Source organism: Chaetomium fimeti (genome assembly GCF_033439085.1).
Source record: "Chaetomium fimeti strain CBS 168.71 chromosome Unknown B0H64scaffold_1, whole genome shotgun sequence".
In the NCBI taxonomy this organism is placed as follows: Eukaryota; Fungi; Ascomycota; class Sordariomycetes; order Sordariales; family Chaetomiaceae; genus Chaetomium; species Chaetomium fimeti.
In genome coordinates this window covers 3,685,340-3,702,701 of record NW_026944329.1, presented here as the reverse complement: position 1 = coordinate 3,702,701, position 17,362 = coordinate 3,685,340, and the positions used below count along the sequence as shown (strand labels likewise).

The window sequence follows — 17,362 nt, the reverse complement described above, 5'->3', positions numbered from 1 at the left end:
AGGTGTTTAACATTAAGATGTGGCTGAGATTTCATTTGATTCTCTCAAGTCTGCTCACGACCTTCTCTCCCGGTCATGTCATAACTAACTTGCAAGTTCTGCATAGCGAGAGCTCATAGCTCGTCTCTAGTTCGCCATTGATATCTGCATGGATGGCCCGGTCCCAAAATCATCAACTACACCTCCGTTGCTTCCGTCAACTACGACATCTCAGTGTCCTCCGAGCTCTGCACGTTCTTCAAGTTCGTCGTCACTTCAGCGACCCAAAGTCGGTAGTGGCGCTCGCCGCACTTGCCGCAGACCGGGAACAGGTCGTCGTCCTCGTCCTCATCCTTATCCTTCACGCTCTCATCGCTGTCACTGTTGGCGCCCGCGTCGTCGTTGGTCTCCTCCTCCTGCTTCCGAGGGCGCGCCCACGAGTTGGTGACTTGGTAGTACCTCTCAGAGACGACGTCCGCCTTCCGGGGCTTGGTCTTCTTCGCGGTGGCATTGGCAGGGGCGTTGACCTCGGCGCTTGGTGCATCGCCAACCTGGCTGTCGCCGTCCTGGGAACTGCTCGACGCCGCAGCGGCATTCTCATCGGTATTCACCAGCTTGAACTGGTAACGGTCCCTCGTCGTGTTCTGTTCGCCGAGTCGCTTCGCGACAAAGTTGGCCGAGTTGAGGCTGACCAGCGTTCGCTTGGGCTGGCCATTGCGCGCCATGATGTCGGCGCACAAACGCCAATTCTTGGCGACGGTTGTCGTCGACTCGTGCTCCTTGGGCTCGTCGCACTCCCTCTCCTTGATGAATGTAGGGGGGTGCTGGGTCACCAACGATGAAAGTGACTCGTCTCTTCGATAATAGTTGTGGACCGGTGCTCTGACGTGGATCGAGAGATAACGGTCATGGGCAACTTCGGCGGGCGTGCGACCAACGGCGTTCTCGCAGCACAAAAGGCTCGAATCGAAGTCGATGACGGCGCGGACAATGGCTGGGTCCGCGTCCGTAGCTAGCAAGGTGTGCAGAGGGGTGTCTCCAGTGCCATCGAGGGTCTTGAAAGCTTGGTTGGTGGCTTCTTGCGAAATATCGATGAACATTTTGATCATACGAATCACCTTGTTGGCGGCCTTGCCAACATAGTGTTTGGTGGCATAGCAGTATTGGTGCAGGGGTGTTCGGCCTTCTTGTTCGAGCTTGTTCCGCTCCTTCAGCATCGGGATGAGTGTGCTGCGGTCGAGGAGATCCAACATCGGCTTCAATATCTTCGCATCTGGAACGCCGTACAGGGCGACATGTAGAAGATTATTCCGCGCCTGATCCTTGGTGGTTTGGTCGGCTCCGGCTTCGATTAGAATCCCGGCAACATCGAGCCGACCCAAGCGGTACGCGAGGAGAAGCGGCGTTGCACCGTTCGCTGCCTTCACATCCAGCAAAGACGGCTGGGCCTTGACAAGATACGTCACCAACTCAATGGCTCTCCTAGTTGGGGGAGCATAGATGGCAGCGTGGAGGACCAGTTCGCCTGTATTCTGTCAGTTTCTGCGCGCTAGGGGGTGGTTTACGTCCCAGGGGGTGCTTACTCTGGTCATCGAGCCACTTAGAGATGGCGCCATCGAATCCACCCGGAGCTTGAGCTAGATGCTTCAGCCTCACGTCGTCGCGGGCTGCCTTAGACTTGGCGAACGTAAGATAGTGCCTCAACGGGGTGTCGCTGAGAAACCACTCCACGGTTTCGATCCGAGCTGCAAAAGCACCAAGCAGAAGGGGCGAGGTTCGAGTACCACCTGCTCTGCGAAGCATGGGCCGGCCAGCTTGAGCCCAGTCATCCCTACATTGTGGTGTCAATTCGGGTCCGAGCGAACAAGCGTCACGCCAGGAGTAAAGCGTACCTCTTCTTTCCGTAGACCGTCAGCCCCTGGTAATACTGCGGCTTGACTTTTAGCTCTACGCCTGTGCCTTCCACCAGATGCTCCAAGGGCAGCCCAGCGCCGGTGCGCTTGATGATCTCCCCAAGCAGCTCCACACGGCCTAATTCGACCGCAAGCGTAAACGCGTGGTCAGGGAAGGTGAAGAAGCCGGAAGCCTCATCGTCCGAATCGAGCTTTTGGGCGCTCCAGTGCTCGTAGAGGTCAAGGAGAAACTTCAATTTTGGCATGTCGTTCTCGGAGATGGCCTCTGCACGAACGAGTTAGCTCCATCCAGCAAGGCATGTTCAGTCACGGGTCTCGCCTACTGTTTAAGGGAGATGTCCAGCCCACCATCTGTAGCGGCTTGGTGCGGCTGTTCACCTTCATCGACAACTGTCCCACGTTGTCGATTGTGAACTGCCCGTCGATGATGCGACTCTGTATCTTTGGTCCAGAATCATCGCTGTGCATAGATGCATCATCCGAGTCGTCACCCGAGTATTCGTCGTCGGCAGTCTGCATCGTGTAACGCGTCTTGGGTTTCTCTTCCGGGGAGTACTGAGCCTGCGCAATCTCGAGAACTGCCTTCGCCACATCGTAGTGGCCGTGTGCATAGGCAAGCGAGAATGGGTTGTTGTATTGTTGGTCGTAGACAGCGATCTTGAGGGGCGCTTCCTCTTTGGCGTCGTCCCAGGAGGCCAATGTCAGCTTCTTGATGGTATCGAGGTCGCCTTTGAAGGCAGCATTGAACCTTCGCGCTGTCAGTAGCCATACATAATATCCCTATAAGGCTTGAGAGACTTACAGCTTGAGGTAGGCGACGTTCCTCGCGCCAGTCGCGTCAATGACGTTCCTAAAGGAAAAGTTGTACTTGAAAGGCCCGGTGGAGTCCTGGTTGACGGGAGAGTAGCCTCGATACCTCGAGGTATCCAGGAGGTCCTTGAACTCGGGGTAGATTTCCACGAATGTCTTGGCTCCTTTGGCAAGCAACGCGTCCCTGACCTTCTCCATCCGCTTCTTGGCTTCCGCAATCGCCGCCTTTTTCTCCTTGAACCCAGAAGCGCGGTCGTCCAAGACCTTGTTCTTTTCGTACTTCTTGAGGTCCCGGTCGTACGACTTCTTCAGTCTGCTGATCTCCTTGGATACGACCCAGTGCTCGTATGTCCCCTCTTCGAACTTCTCGAGGTAGGTATCGGCTCCTTCACGCATAGTGGGACGAGTTGTCCTCGCGGCGGTGTTTTCTTTATATTCATCGAGATCCTTGATTTGGTTGTTTGCAATGTCCAACGCAGACCCGCCTGAGAATCGAGAGTGCCAAGTTGCCAGCATGGAATACTGCGCTGAGTTTTCCACAACGTTGGGGTCTGCGCCGCGCTCTAAGAGGTCGATGGCAACTTCGGGGTTGGATGATTGCAATGCGAGGATCAAAGGCTGTTGCACCATCTGTTTGTAACGTTTCTGGTTGTCTTCAAAGGTGTGTAGTTGGTACTCCATTGCCGTGGATTGCTTCGCCGATTTGAGCCTGGTCATTCCTGAATTAGCTGCCGATTTACAAACCTCGAGGGGGGAGGGGATAGGGTAGGAAAGAAACCGATGTAAAAATTCGAGAGTACATACCAGGCCTCGAACTCGATCTGTGTGACGGCACCGCGGTCGAGCAACTTCAAGATCAAGCCCAGATTTCCGTTCTTGAGAGCGGCCTGCAACGGGCTCTCGCAGTCGGACGGGCCGGGAAAGGCGATATGATGGATAGCCGTGTTAGCACCAACCGGATCAGCTTCCCATAATGTGTCGAGGAGTGATTCCGCGTTTGCTGTGACGTAGCGGTGGAAAGCAGTGGCGCCATTCTTGTCCGCTTGGGCTGAAGTAGCCCCAAGACTAAGAAGCACCTTGGTCATCTCCTTTGCCTTTTCCACAGGGAGGGCAAGCGCGAGAACCAGGGTGAGCAGGGCATCGTAGGTTGTCTTCGACTGGTCTCCAAATTTGACTGGCATGAGAACGTCGGCGCCGTATTCCTTGATTGCATTTGGTCAGCTGGCGCGCGTCCTCCCGAATGATGGATTGGTTTCCATACCTGAACCAAGGTCCTCACAACCTCGACATGACCTTCAACAATTGCAAAGTGCAAGGCCGAGCAAGGCCTATCCCAGGCGACCACATTGATGTCGTAGAAGTCGGGCTCCTCCTCGGCATCTTGAAGCGCGATTTCGTCGAGCGCCTCGGGTTCCTTCTTTGCGACCTTGACAAAAGATCCTGTTGCCATGCTCTGGGCTTCGTCGTCGGAATCGTCCCCGTCAATAAGCTCGCCGTCGGACTCGTCGGCGTCATCAGCCTTCTTGCTCTCAGCTTTCGCGTCGTCGGTCTCCATCGCGTTGTTATCCCGGCGACGCTGGTCTTGCTTCTCCTCATGCTCGGCTTCGTTGGCGGCACTCTTGTCCAAGAGAATCTTGACGATGTCCACGTTACCACGGGCTGCTGCGAGATGGAGTGCGGTTCGGCCGTCCGCTACGCGGGCCACAAGACGAGCGCCGGCATTAACGAGTGCTCGAACAACCTCGGGCGTGGAGCTCATCGCCGCCAGATGCAGCGGAGTCCGGCCAGTGTAGTCACGGGTGTTGGGGTCGGCGCCTTCCTGGGCGAGCCAGTCCACGACGTGATCGAGGTCCTCATCCACGATGGCCTGGCAGAGTCGAGCTGTGTTGCCGACATAGGCCATCTCGGTCCAATCATCATCTGTTAGGGGGTTGAAGGAGCCGATTTCCTATCTCACGCGTTAACAAAAACTGTTTGGGATGTAGGCAGATAATTGTGAAGATGGGCCAGTACCTGTCTGCCGGGGTCGTCCTTCATGAACGATACCTTGCCTGAAACAAAGACCTTGTCTTCCTCTTCCGCGACCTCCTTTTCTTCGGCTGTTTTGGGGACTGGGCAGTACCCGCAGCAATCTTTGACCACGTCTTCGACGCGGCCGAACTAGAAAACGTTAGCATCGAGTACTCCTCAAGCTTCTGGGCCTGGTTAACCGTACGAAGGCCGGGTGGCGATGGAGATAAACCTCCCTGTCATCAGGCTGGTTCCACTCTGCATTGAGCACTAAAAAAGGCCGGTTTAGTTCGAAATACCCGTAAAAGCGTTCACAAGAGTGGCTTACAGAGGTCCCTGGTGTAGCAGAGCTTCTCGATCCGCTTGGCGTTAAACTTTTCGCCGTAAGGGATTGCGAAAGTGTGGTAGTTGGAAACCTCCTCCTCGTTAAACCAATCAGCCACCTCATCCTCGTGGTATTCCTTGATGTTGCCGCCAAGGGATCGAAAGCGGCGGTAATAGCGGTCAAGACGAGGGCGGCCTCTCTCCTCACGGCGCTTGTCCTGGTAAGCATCTCTCGCGCTGGGCGTAGGAAGCCGCTCCAGAACGAGAAGTTTTGCGAGCCCGAGAGTCCTCTTAAAGCTCCGCTCAAAGATGGTTGGATCGACTCGGGAACGGTCAAAGTTGGGCCAGTATACCTCAAAACCCCTGTGACTGTACTTGGAGAGGCGGTTCTCGTATGACGGGCTGCGGCGGGATAGGTCGATGTGGTTGACCTGGGTCATGTACGACTGCAGAGCGCGGGGGGTGCAGTAAACCTGCTTGCCGTCGTAGGCGGCCCCTGAGCAGTCGATGTCGAAACCAGTCAGGATTTCGGAGACGGATTTGTAGATTCGTAGAACAATCTGGGCATGGTCAGCCACAGCTCAACTGATACGGTTAGTTAACAAAGATATGTCGGATTACCTGAATGTGACGAGTCGGATACTGGCTGCCTGGACGAGCATGTGAGCAAAGACAACCCGGAATGGCCGAGCCAAAGGCGGTAACGGCTTACAGATGGTGACGGCATGCTTAGTTCTGACGACAGTGGTCTCTGTCAGAAGAGCATCGCGGACGCGGGCCTCGATAGCCTTGATCTTCTCGATGGCCTGCTCTTCGGTAAGGCCATACAAGAACAGGTCAACATCGGAAGCAGGCGAGAACTTCTGATGGTAGAACTCGCGGAGGCCACGCTTGGAGCCGTTATACTCGTCCGGAACAGGGAGTAGAGTGTTAACAACGGAGGATCCCGCTGCGACCACATTGTCCCTGTGTGATCGTTTTAGCCATCAATTCACCCTCTACATCGCTAGAGCAGCACGGCCACGTACCAGTCGAGTTCGACGACCGACGACTCAGAAAAGACATTGAAGTTGCGCTGGAACTCCTTGAAGGACTGAACAACGGCGGGAGAGTTGTCCAGGCGTCGAACTCCCGCAGAAAGAGGCATAATGTACTTGGACTTCTCCTCGCTCGATTCGGCCTCAAGGTTGCGGGCTCTGATCTTGATGTTGTGGGTGTCTTCGGTGAAGACAGGCAAGACGTTGACATGGGGATCCTTGAGTAGCTCATTGTCGGGATCTTGGGCGAAAGCCTGGCGGAGATGGGCCTCATAGTTGCGAAACGGTTCCAACATCTCCACCATCGACGTGTCCGGGTGCTCGCCAATATGCTTGACCAGGCCGGCGAGGGGCACGGGGAGGGTAGGGGGGGCGGCGGACACCATCTTGACGACAGTGGGTGGTTGGATAGGAAATCAAAGAGAAGAGGGTTTGGGCCAAAGGTGGTAATTTCGACAAAATATTGGGCACTTGAACTTAATTTGGTCCAATTGTGCTTTGGTGGTGATGAAGAGTGAAGTCAAGATACGGGGTGAAGTGAAAGACGAGAGAGACTTCGCTTTTTAAAGAACTTAAGGTCACACGGGACACACACACACACCTTACACCCAAGCCGTTTATTGGTGTTCAATTTCGTCGAGGTCGAGAACCCGGACGTGGTTTAGGCGTGATGGCGCGGTGAGGCAATCGCGTCCAACCCTCCGTCCACATCGGGTTCTAGTAGCGCTCTTCTGCCTAGAATGACGGGTATGCTCCCCGCGAAGTGGGCACGAGATCTCGTGATCGATGGGCGGTCTGCTGGTAAGCTGTGGAGAAATATAGATTTTATGACTTTGTGTCCCGCGGTTGCCTGGTATGCCTAAAACTGAAGAAAGATGGTGAATTGGAATTGGAATTGTTGGGAAGGCGCAGTCTTGAGTCCTAGACGGGGGTGAGCGCTGAGCTGAACTGAGTGATCGCCAAGGCCCCTCATTTTGTCGGCCCAACCCCATTCTCCGACAAGGAAATCAGGAAGTCGGGCAGACAGGCATCCCCGGTATCTGCCCAAGGGAAGACGACCGCAGGTTCCATGTGTGACGGGGAACCTCTCCTTGTGATTGAGATGTTGCTTTGCTGTCGGTTGCCGCGGGTTGTTTTCGGCAAAACCACCCAACCCAACCAAAGCCGAGAGGTCTGATCAGACCGGATGCTCATTCCAAGCCGTCGGGTCGAATTTGCCCTAAAGACAGTTACGATGTCGGACACAGGGACGTGAATAAGAGAAGGCAATGCATCGGGTGTCTTGCACCATTAAAACCGCTCTCCACGCCAAACTCCCGATCTGATGGATACAGCATATTGTAGCATGACCCCCGTCCGAGGGGGCACAGAAAAATCATCTCCCCATCCAAGCAGAAGCCCTAAACGCCGTGTTCCATGTTTCCAAAACCAATATGGTGCCCCTCTATAGTGCGATCGCGCCTCTCCGGTTCTCGCGGAGGTGCAGCAGGCCCTGGCAGCCGCAGAAGACGAGGAACCCCTAGAGAAACAACAAGCGTCAGCCGCGCGTTCGCACGTATTCTCGATTTTTTACTTCTGGTAGCCGCCTGGGGACCGGGTTGGCGCAACATACCGCGTAGATGATAACGGCCGTGAAGACGGTGGCTGCAACTGCCGGCCCGTCTACAGGATCCTCCTCGCCGCCAACGAGTTCGGGATGGTTACCCCGGAAGAGGAGGCCGAGGACAGAAAGGATAACGATCGCAAATACCGAAATAACAAAGCTAAAGTACCAAGGCATCAGCAAAGACCGCGAATTCCAACTGCCAACGATCCAATTGGGAGGCGACGTCACTCACCAAGACCATGCTTGCATGGCGCTCACAACGGGCTTCATCTTGGGCGGTTGAGGTGAACGGTTCACTCAACAGGGGCACGGGTATTCTCGTTCTCGATGGACGGCGCAACAGTTCTAGAAAGTCGAGCGTCGACTCGTCGTGGGCGTTCGGGAATCACCGGCGAGCTGATGCAATTGGTGGGCAGTTGGTTGTTGAGTTCGGTGCTGCGGCTTCTCAGCCTTCCGCCGGAGACCAAGGCAACAGGACCCACTCGTTTACGATTCTTTGCCTTAACTTCTGCCTTAATTCCAAGACAGCAATTGTTACCCAGCCATTGTAGGATCCACAGAATGCAGGTGGGGCCAGCTGGCGTGCTCATGGCGGGCTGTTCATCGTCAGCTTCCAAGTGTCAATTCCTGCAACCTGAATCAAATTCACGACTCCAAGCTTGATTCAAATCCAGCGCGGACAGGTTACAGACCGAGATATTGCCAAAGGGGGCGATCCTCAGGCCTGATCCTCTGTTCCAGTGGGCAAAGAAAACCTCAAAACCTCAGAAGTTCAAGTCACACCTAACCGCTTATGCCGTCTCGAATTTGTCTCCTCGACTGTTCCTCCACGCTTGGCTTTTGAGCATTTCTTTCCCATTTCAGCTTGAAGGGCAGCCCTCAAACCTGCCCGGTCTATCTGGGTCTCAAGGTCACTTGTCTGATACCCCAGATAGTTACACGCGCTGCTCGGTCGTGGTGCCGTAATCCGGGCGACTTCGGGATGGTGAGCTGCCGTCCGGGCCGAACTGCGCACTCCGCAGCCCAACCTCGTTGCCAAAATCAGCCTCTTTCTTCGTTCCGTCGGCCGGTCAAGCGCCACATTCTCAAAACCCAGCTCGCCGTATCCGGTCAGTCACCAAAGAAGTCGATTGGACTCCAAGAGGCAACCTGGAAGTGGAAACGAAAACGCCAAGCAGATGTTTGGCCCAGGATCAGCGTGAAACAGATCTCTGCGGGCAGCCGCCGACCAGCGCAGCCCTGGTCGGCCATCTGGGCCATCAGCGCCTAATACCCTCGCATTCAGAGCACTGGCCACATCCACAGTCGTCTGCGAAGTGCGAGCAATCAGCATCCTCCCGAAACCTCACGCCCGGGCAGCATGAGAATGTAGCGAAAGAATCATCGACACGACGTGTTGGTGACGACGAGACTACCTGCATGTTGGCCCGCGCATTGCCAATTGCATCCCTGTGCGTGGAAAGCTGCGCTTGGTTTCTTCTGTGCCGCTGAAGCCCTCTTTCGGGGATCGACATCCAGAAATACCAACGGAGGCACCCGTCACTTTTGCGTCCCAAAAAGGAACTCACGTTAATCTTACTTGGTACCAAGCCCCAAATTTTAACCGCTGCCAGGTTATCCCCAGCAAAGGGAATATTTCCTGCAGCGACATTGCCGTCAGAGGGCAGCATTGACACCCATAGGATTCAACTTGGCAGCGGACTCATCTGTCTCTTGGCTCCTTATACTGAGCAGCGAGCAGGTGAGGATGTGGGTTGCGGGTCGACGAAGCGTGATGGTGAAACTTCCTGTTGGCCCAGTGCAGGTCGGTAGCCGCTGCGGGGGGCTGTTTGCTGAACCAGCGGCCAACCACCCAACCAACTCGATTCCAAATGCAGTTCGGCTGTGCCTCCCATGTCACCGCCGAATTTGCCGATCGCGATGGCAACCATCAGAAAGCATCTCCCCTCGACAGGCACAAGTTATTGGAATCCCCTTCGAGGCGAGTATCCCGCGAGTGTTCTGGGAAAGCGTTCAGTCCTACTTGATCACTGTACATATGAAATGGGTGCTCGAACATGGGTGGTGACGATGTGACATAACTCCTTGTACATACATAATGTGTATGGAGGTCACGGCTGAGCCGTTGTGGCGGGAGTTGCAGAGTTGGCCTTCCTGGCGGCCAATCGACGGCATGTGTTGATTGCAGGCCTGCAGGTGGAATGGGCGAGTAATCTTCAAGCAATCTCGGAATTTAGGGTAAGTTGGGGGTTGGCGGCAGCTGCAAGGCACGGTACGCGCACGCAGACTGCGTCCCGTCACCAGCCGCGCTTCCCTGCTTCACAAACTCTGTTTACTGCGTTGTTCGTGCCGTCATGCAGCATCTTCCTGAGCCCCTGCTCATCTGCCAAGCCCCTTCCGGATGGGATGGCCGGCCAGGACGCTGACGTTGGACAGCTCAGATCTCATCCCGACCCAGTATATATGGAGGTGACCTGCATTTCCATGACCCATCCGACCTCCCTCCGGCCTGCGACCTGCTCTCCCCCCCTCCACAACTTTACATAACACTGTGTAACTCGCTGCTAGCGTCACCCACCCCCCCAATCCAAACCTTATTCTTAATTGCCGCTTAGTCCACGAAGCCAGACCTATAAAGGGACGTCCTCCACCCATCCCCGGACCAGCACCCAGTCGCACATCTTGCCCACGTTTAGCACACAAACAACACAGCCGCCCCCAGCTCTTTCTCCTTCCAAGCCTACGAGGACTACACAAGCTCCTCCACATCAGCAACAACAGAAGCAATAGAAGCAACAGCAATACCAAAATGCGCGTCTCGACCCAACTCTCAGTGCTGCTGGCTGCGGCCAGCGCCCATGTCTCTGCCCAAGACACAGGCGTACGTCCCTAACATTTGGCAACACCCATCTCGCGATGGTACATACCAACTAACAAACGACAGGAGCTTGGTGATGCCGCCGAGGTGAACAACAACCCCGCTGGCGTCGTGTACAAGGCGACCCTGCCGGAGGCTGCCTTCTTCGAGCCCACCTACCCGGACGGCGACAACATCAAGGGTGATGTCACGGCCGAGGCGAACCCCGACGGCGGCGTGCGCTTCACCCTGAAGCTCAGCAACCTGCCCGAGACGGGCGGCCCATTCTGTAAGTTGCAATTCCAGTCAGATTACCTACCCAGGTAGCACATCCACTAACACGCCGGATTTCCCCAGCCTACCATCTGCACGTGGACCCCGTGCCGGAGAACGGCAACTGCACGGCGACGCTGGCGCACTTGGACCCGTACATCCGCGGCGAGGCGACGCCCTGCGAGAAGGAGGCGCCGGCGACGTGCCAGGTGGGCGACCTGAGCGGCAAGTACGGCTCCATCACCCCCGACGAGGAGGGCGCCTTCGAGGCGACCTACGTCGACCTGTACGCCTCGACCCTCGAGGGCATCGGCGCCTTCTTCGGCAACCGCAGCATCGTCTTCCACCACCCCAACAAGACCCGCATCAGCTGCGCCAACTTTGAGCAGGTCACCCTGCCCGGGCCCGGCGAGGGCGACGGCAGCGACGATGGCAGCGACGATGGCAGCGACAACGGCAGCGGTGACGGCGACGACGACAACTCGGCCCCGTCCACCACGTCGGTCCCCTCCGCCATCATCACCCCGCCCCCCAGCAACACTGGCAACGGCACCGTGCCGCCGCCGCCCCCCACCAGCAGCATCGAGACTGCCGGCGCGGCCGGGCTCAAGGTCGGTGCCGCCACCGCGCTGGTGGCCGCTGCCGCCTTTGCGATGATGCTCTAAAGCGGCGATTTGCCGAGCGACGGTGACGATCGATGACGACGGTGTTCATTTCGGGCGGAGGGCGATGGCGTTCAGGGAGTTTAGTGTGTGCGGTCGGCGATCACGGTTCCGTTGATGTGACCGGCCAAGTGCCTACCTAATGAGGGAATAGATGCGCGATTGCGTGACGACTGCTTGTTATTCAGTGGTTAATTATTCTAGAGGCTGGGGTGGCTCTTAGTTTTTTTGGGGCCATTCCGCGGGATTCCCTTCATCGGTACTGAGGTACGATAGGCTGAGCGAAATGGGACCGGGTGCTATAGCCGGAATAGATTAACGATTCTGCTTTTCGATTCCAATGGTCCTCGCATGGATTGGGTGAAGTGGTGAGTGGTGATGTGATGTGATGTCTGCCAAGGGCCCGGTGTGCAATGCTCCATTTGGACCTTGGTCCGTGGTCTGGTCGTTTCTCGTTCATGGATGGCTCGAAATGGAATGCCCTTCTAATGCGGTGCTCACTGCTACAGCATTCAAGTTCCCCGCAGCTCGGCATTGAGTTTGTGGATCGCAATCTCTTTGTAGGGTTGAATCCTGTTGTTTCGTTGGAAATTCACCCGAGTGAGCCGATGCAATTCTTCGAGCAAGGACGAACTGAAGTTAGAGATCGGTCTTCGGCACGACCTGGAGGCTGGCTGGAGTTTGGACGACCTCGTTCCAACCTGCCCCCATGATGGATCCGAACCCTGTTGCCCTGCGAGCCCCTGGCGCCCTGCTGGTTTAGCGCCGTGGCCCCCGCACTCCAGGTGCCGGGGAGGGCTTCCCTAGCGCCGATCATGAGGTGGGGAGCTCTGTGGGTTCTTCAACAGAAACCTCCATCCCGCCACCCCGCCCATCTTCCATCCATCCCAGCTTGGGTCAATGAATCACGGCATCATCAACTCCCAACATGGTTGTCGCACGAGCTCTGGGAGGTGGAAAAATCCAAGTAAGCGCAGACCGCGGCAAGGAGATTTCAGATTCCCGCACCATTCAGAGCGACTCAACGGGCCGCCCGGGTGTTAGGTGACAGCCATCATCAGTGTTCCAGCCTCGGTTGAAGTCTTACTTGAGCGCTCATCGTACCCGGTACCGAGTTTTGCCAACCAATGTCTCACGATATTGTAACTCTCCGCGGACATACTGGGCGCAAAACATGTCAACATCATCACCGCATCCTATCATCCAGCGACAGTGTGCTGTCAGGAAAATGAAGACACGGCAGTTGAGACACCACCGTCGGCCGATGATCGTGCCGCATTACCCACCTAGGTTACCTAAGTGAAGGCTTGCCTTGCCCGAGCCGAGTTTGACTCTCATCTCACTCGAAATCTAGAGTTCGGACACGGTTGAGATACCGAACATGTGTATTAATCGGCTTGTCGGAGACGTCCAGGGTCCGTCTTTGTTAGCTCTTTCAGCACCTCAATGTTTGCTAACAACCTCGGCCCAACAGTGTTTCCCTCCCAGGTTTCTGTTGCCAACATCCGATGACAGCCTTGCATCGATGGCATCACCCTCCTCCTGGGCTCAATGATTCAAGCCTCGTAGGTTGACGGGCCATATCAGGCATGAGATCGCCAATGTGACCCATTTATACGCAGGAGGATAACTCAAGCCAGCTGGTAGTAGCTGCCAAGGCGACCTCGATCGGTACGACTATCGCCTGCAGTGAAACCCCCTTTGGTAAGAGAGGAGGTGGTGATAATCCGCGGGTGAGCCCAGGGCGACACAGACCCCAAGTCAACCAGCACAATGGGATCAGCTAGCTGTTACGGCCTTGCATATTCTGCAGCCCGGCTCAGCTGCAACGACAGCCTCGGTGTTACCCTCCTTTGTCCGAAAAGAGGAGAGAACGGAAACCGCAACAAATCATCTTCATCTCTTCGCTTAGGATCGGCGACCCCGTCGTGCTCGGGGACCCGTCCGGCTCCTCAACCCTCCCCAAAGGGGGATCAGTTGAGGCACAGGGCAACCCGGGTATGGAAATTCTCCTATCCTGGCTCATACACCGCTCGCCACGGGAACAGTCCAAGCCGCGTCGGGCGGGACGGGAACAGTTAGCTGCAGGTGATATCTCGGTAGGGCTCTCGGCATCGACCAATGCTCGGTCAGTCCTACGGGTCAAACTTCTCACCACCGGCCTCGATTGAGGCTCTGGACTAATATTACCCCTTTGTCTGGAATATGCTCCTGCAGCTACCCGACCAATCTGCCACTCCCCGCTGTTGAGAAACGCAACAATGTCTCACCCTGGCGTGGCCGTCCTCCACGCCGCTCCTGATTGTGAGACATCAAGCCAACAGCTCATGTGAGCGTCAGCCATGAAGTAAGATTCGAAGCTACCTCCATCCAAGGTCCTAGCTGACCAGCGTCACCGTTTTGATCTGCTTCGAGAGGCTCGCTCTGTACATACTTCGGAGACGGGGGCACCGGGAGGCGCCGCAGAACACCCATGTGAGCTGCAGAACCGTTACCTTGTCCCTTACTGTTTAAACCTACTAACAAGTGCTAGATAGGGAGAAAGCGCTGACGGGTCACCGGTTTCTCTCTGCCAGCAGCCGAAAATACAGGGACCCTGGATCGTGGGCGTTCCACGTTGTCGCTCCGTGGCCGTTTTTGACAACTGTTACCCCCCTTCGACGGAATGCCTGGGATAAGCAACCGGTAGGAATCCGTTTCACTCCGAGCCCTTTGGGCATCCCCACCTACCTGGTTAGCGACCTCCTCAAAGGACCCGATGTCCGTCATCTCAGCTACTATCATGGGAGTAGGCGGACGTGGTGGGAATCATCGAGGGGCGGGCCGGGACCCGGGGAAGGATCTGGCCTGAGACTCTTTGTCCCGGGCCATGATTACCCACCATCTTGGCATCATCCACCACTCCCTATCGATCACCTGCTACTCTCAGGGTGCACAAGGCGCGTCGGTATGGTGTTGGGTTGTTTGGAATGTCAGGTAATGTTTGCCGGGCATCAGCTGCCGGGGACCTCCTCGCCTGTTCGGGAGGGGGGATCCTCCTGGTGAATGGCTGTTGATGATGCTCATCACGATCCCAAGGCACACCGGTCCAATATCCCATGAGTGAGTTGGTTGTGCTGCTGAGAGAATCCCGCAGGTGGCTAGATTATTGATGCCAGGCGTAACCCTACCAGCCCGCATTTCCAGGTGATAGAGATGGCGTGGCGTTGAGCATGTCTTCTACTTCGATACCATGGCAGTACAGTCAACTCACAAGTATAAGAACCTGATTCTCTCCGTTTTAAGCATCTAATCCATGCACTGGGCCCAGCAACACCACTCTTGTTTTCTCTATGGCTCAATCCAACATCCTCGTTCGCCTCTCGGGGCGGAAACGTGAACACCATATGGCTACCTCGAACGGCGACACAAAAGGGGCAGCACCAGATATCTCATGGCGCCGCAGATCTCTGACTTCTCTCCGCCGCCGGCTCAGCCCAGGCCTCCGGCCTGTATTCCCGTCGTCCAAAGCACCCAGGCGCGACCTAGACGCCGCGTCTGACCCGCCCCAGGCCGTTTGCGAAGTGTTCAACAACGGCGAAGTGCTCAACAACAATGACACCACCGAGCTCCCAACCCCTTACAACAAACCAGTCGAGCTCATCCGTCAGGAAGAGTATCCCCACATGAACCAAGGTCCGTCCCGTTCGCACCCCCTATCCCGTCAACAACCCCCCTTTCCCTTCCCTCCTCCTTTCTCTCCACTCCTCCTATCCCCCCCCCCAAACCACCAACCCCCCCTAACACACACACACTAACCCCCCCTTCTTCCCCCCCACCACAGGAACCTACCTCGACCACAGCGGCGCCACCATCCCGGCCCTCTCCACGCTGCACCGCACCACGTCCCTGCTGGCCACGAACCTGTACGGCAACCCGCACTCGGCCAACACCCCCGCAGCGCGCTCCGGCGCCGCCGTCGACGCCGTCCGCGCCGCCGCCCTCGCCTTCCTCGGCGCCGACCCGAGGTATTTCGACCTCGTGTTTGTGGCCAACGCTACCGCGGGGATCAAGCTGGTGGGGGATGCTTTTCGGGATTTGGGCGGGTTGGGGGCTGCTGCTGCCAAGGGTGGTGGTTGGGGGGGTGGGTTTTGGTATGGCTACCATGCGGAGGCGCATACCAGTCTTGTGGGGGTGCGTGAGCTGACCGGGGGAGGGGGGCATTACTGTTTTGGTGGGGGGGATGCGGAGGTGGAGCGGTGGTTGGACGCCGAGTCTGGGTCTGGTGCTGGTGCTGAGATGGGGAGGGCGTCGAGCCTGGGCTTGGTTGCGTGGCCGGGGCAGTCTAACCTGACGGGGCGGCGGCTGCCGGCGGCGCCGGGTTGGGCGCGGAGGGTGCGTGGGCTGGCGCGCCGCGGGCGGGGGGATACGTACAGCTTGTTGGACGCAGCTGCGCTGGCGATGACGAGCGGGCTGGGGGAGGTGTTTGCGGATCCCGAGGCGGCGCCGGATTTTGTGTGCGTGTCTTTCTACAAGATCTTTGGGTTCCCTGACCTGGGCGGGTTGGTGGTTCGCAAAGAGTCGGGGCATATCCTGGCGCTGAGGAAGTACTTCGGCGGCGGGACCGTGTCGATTGTGAGCACTGTTGGCGGGGCGTGGCACCTCTCGAAAGGATTGGAAGCCGGGGCTGTGGCAACCCCTGGAGAGGAACATGGTGGCGCGCTGCATGAGGGGCTTGAAGACGGGACGTTGCCATTTCACGGTATCCTGGCACTCGGGGAAGCGATCAATGTCCACGCCGAGCTATACGGGTCGATGGAAAACATCTCAATCCATACGACTACGTTGATGAGGAGGATGTATGTGGGGATGAGAGGACTGCGGTACGGTAATGGGCAACCATTGTGCAGGATTTATGAAGGGGGAGATGGGGGAGCGGCGTTCGGTGATGCTAGGCTGCAGGGCGCTACGGTGGCGTTCAATGTGTTTCGCGCGGATGGGGGATACGAGTCTTATGCCACGGTGGAGAGGCTGGCTAACGATAAGGGGGTCTATGTGCGATCTGGTGGTAAGTCCGACCCGGATTGTTTACTTGTAAAAGGGGTAAGTTCATCAGCAGATGCTAACCGGGTTGGTTTAGGGATCTGTTGCCCTGGCGGGTTGTTCACGGCACTACAATACGAACCTTGGCAATTGCATCGGGCTCGATCTGCCGGACATCACTGTGGTAGGATTACCTCGGTGTCACCCTTATCTTGATACCAATTCTGATGCTGACCTTGTACCATAGGTCCCGATGGCATTGGCCTCATTAACGAGTTGCCGACTGGGTAAATAAACATCACCTCTCCTACATACCGTCTCACCACTAACACTCAGACACAGGGTGGTCCGAGCCAGCCTCGGAGCGATGAGTACTATTCACGACGTCGACCGGTTCCTGTCTTTTCTTCACGAAACCTTCGTTGCAAGGGCGGATAGTGCCTATGCAAGCAGCGAAGGGAACGGCTCTGTCATGTCAGACCAACTTAAGCGCCGGAGCACAGTTTCTGCTGAGCGGCATGAGCATGACCCCAATGGGGCTGCTTGCTAATCGCTGTAGCACTTAGGTGGGGACGTTCAGAGGAGTTGTTTGCAACGTCATCTCAAGGCTTTCCGATCCTCGACGGTGGGAGTTTCAGTATGACCGGGACATAGGCCTTTAGGAAACGCTTACTTGGCGCTAAGGGGAAGCGCGCAGCAGCGCCATGATATGATACATTGGTAGTCCGCCCACCAGGCCTTGCAAATATAATTTCGAGTTTCTTCAGGATGTTGAAAGCATTGCCGAGAGAAAGCGAATGCCGGCCCGTCCTTACAATCATGTGTAATGAGGCTCAGATTAAGTTTCATAGGGTATTCTTAGGGTGGTA

The 17,362-nt window shown here is 56.5% G+C and overlaps 4 protein-coding genes across 4 annotated transcripts; 2 read left to right on the top strand and 2 right to left on the bottom strand.

Annotated features, from left to right (window-relative positions):
* Position 1: 1 nt before the first annotated feature.
* Positions 2-6,574, bottom strand: B0H64DRAFT_28451 (uncharacterized protein). The gene is made up of 13 exons (XM_062800025.1): positions 6,065-6,574; positions 5,749-6,002; positions 5,658-5,686; positions 5,041-5,596; positions 4,918-4,982; positions 4,716-4,862; positions 3,964-4,650; positions 3,507-3,904; positions 2,695-3,411; positions 2,216-2,640; positions 1,872-2,157; positions 1,563-1,810; positions 2-1,504 (listed from the first exon to the last, which is right to left on the bottom strand). The coding sequence occupies exons 1-13, from the start codon at positions 6,457-6,459 to the stop codon at positions 201-203; spliced, it is 5,511 nt and encodes a 1,836-aa protein (XP_062664492.1). The 5' UTR covers positions 6,460-6,574; the 3' UTR covers positions 2-200.
* Positions 6,575-7,291: 717 nt separating this feature from the next.
* On the bottom strand, positions 7,292-8,113 carry B0H64DRAFT_28449 (uncharacterized protein). Its single transcript, XM_062800023.1, has 3 exons — positions 7,912-8,113; positions 7,686-7,836; positions 7,292-7,592 (listed from the first exon to the last, which is right to left on the bottom strand). Exons 1-3 carry the CDS (start codon positions 7,947-7,949, stop codon positions 7,518-7,520), a joined length of 264 nt encoding a protein of 87 aa, XP_062664491.1. The 5' UTR covers positions 7,950-8,113; the 3' UTR covers positions 7,292-7,517.
* Positions 8,114-10,488: 2,375 nt separating this feature from the next.
* B0H64DRAFT_370154 (superoxide dismutase) lies at positions 10,489-11,474 on the top strand (the record flags this gene model as incomplete). Its single annotated transcript, XM_062802073.1, has 3 exons — positions 10,489-10,560; positions 10,624-10,825; positions 10,894-11,474. 3 exons carry the CDS (start codon positions 10,489-10,491, stop codon positions 11,472-11,474), a joined length of 855 nt encoding a protein of 284 aa, XP_062664490.1.
* A 3,329-nt stretch (positions 11,475-14,803) lies between these two features.
* B0H64DRAFT_438095 (pyridoxal phosphate-dependent transferase) lies at positions 14,804-17,043 on the top strand (the record flags this gene model as incomplete). Its single annotated transcript, XM_062806318.1, has 5 exons — positions 14,804-15,146; positions 15,295-16,309; positions 16,361-16,518; positions 16,741-16,780; positions 16,836-17,043. 5 exons carry the CDS (start codon positions 14,804-14,806, stop codon positions 17,041-17,043), a joined length of 1,764 nt encoding a protein of 587 aa, XP_062664489.1.
* Positions 17,044-17,362: the final 319 nt, after the last annotated feature.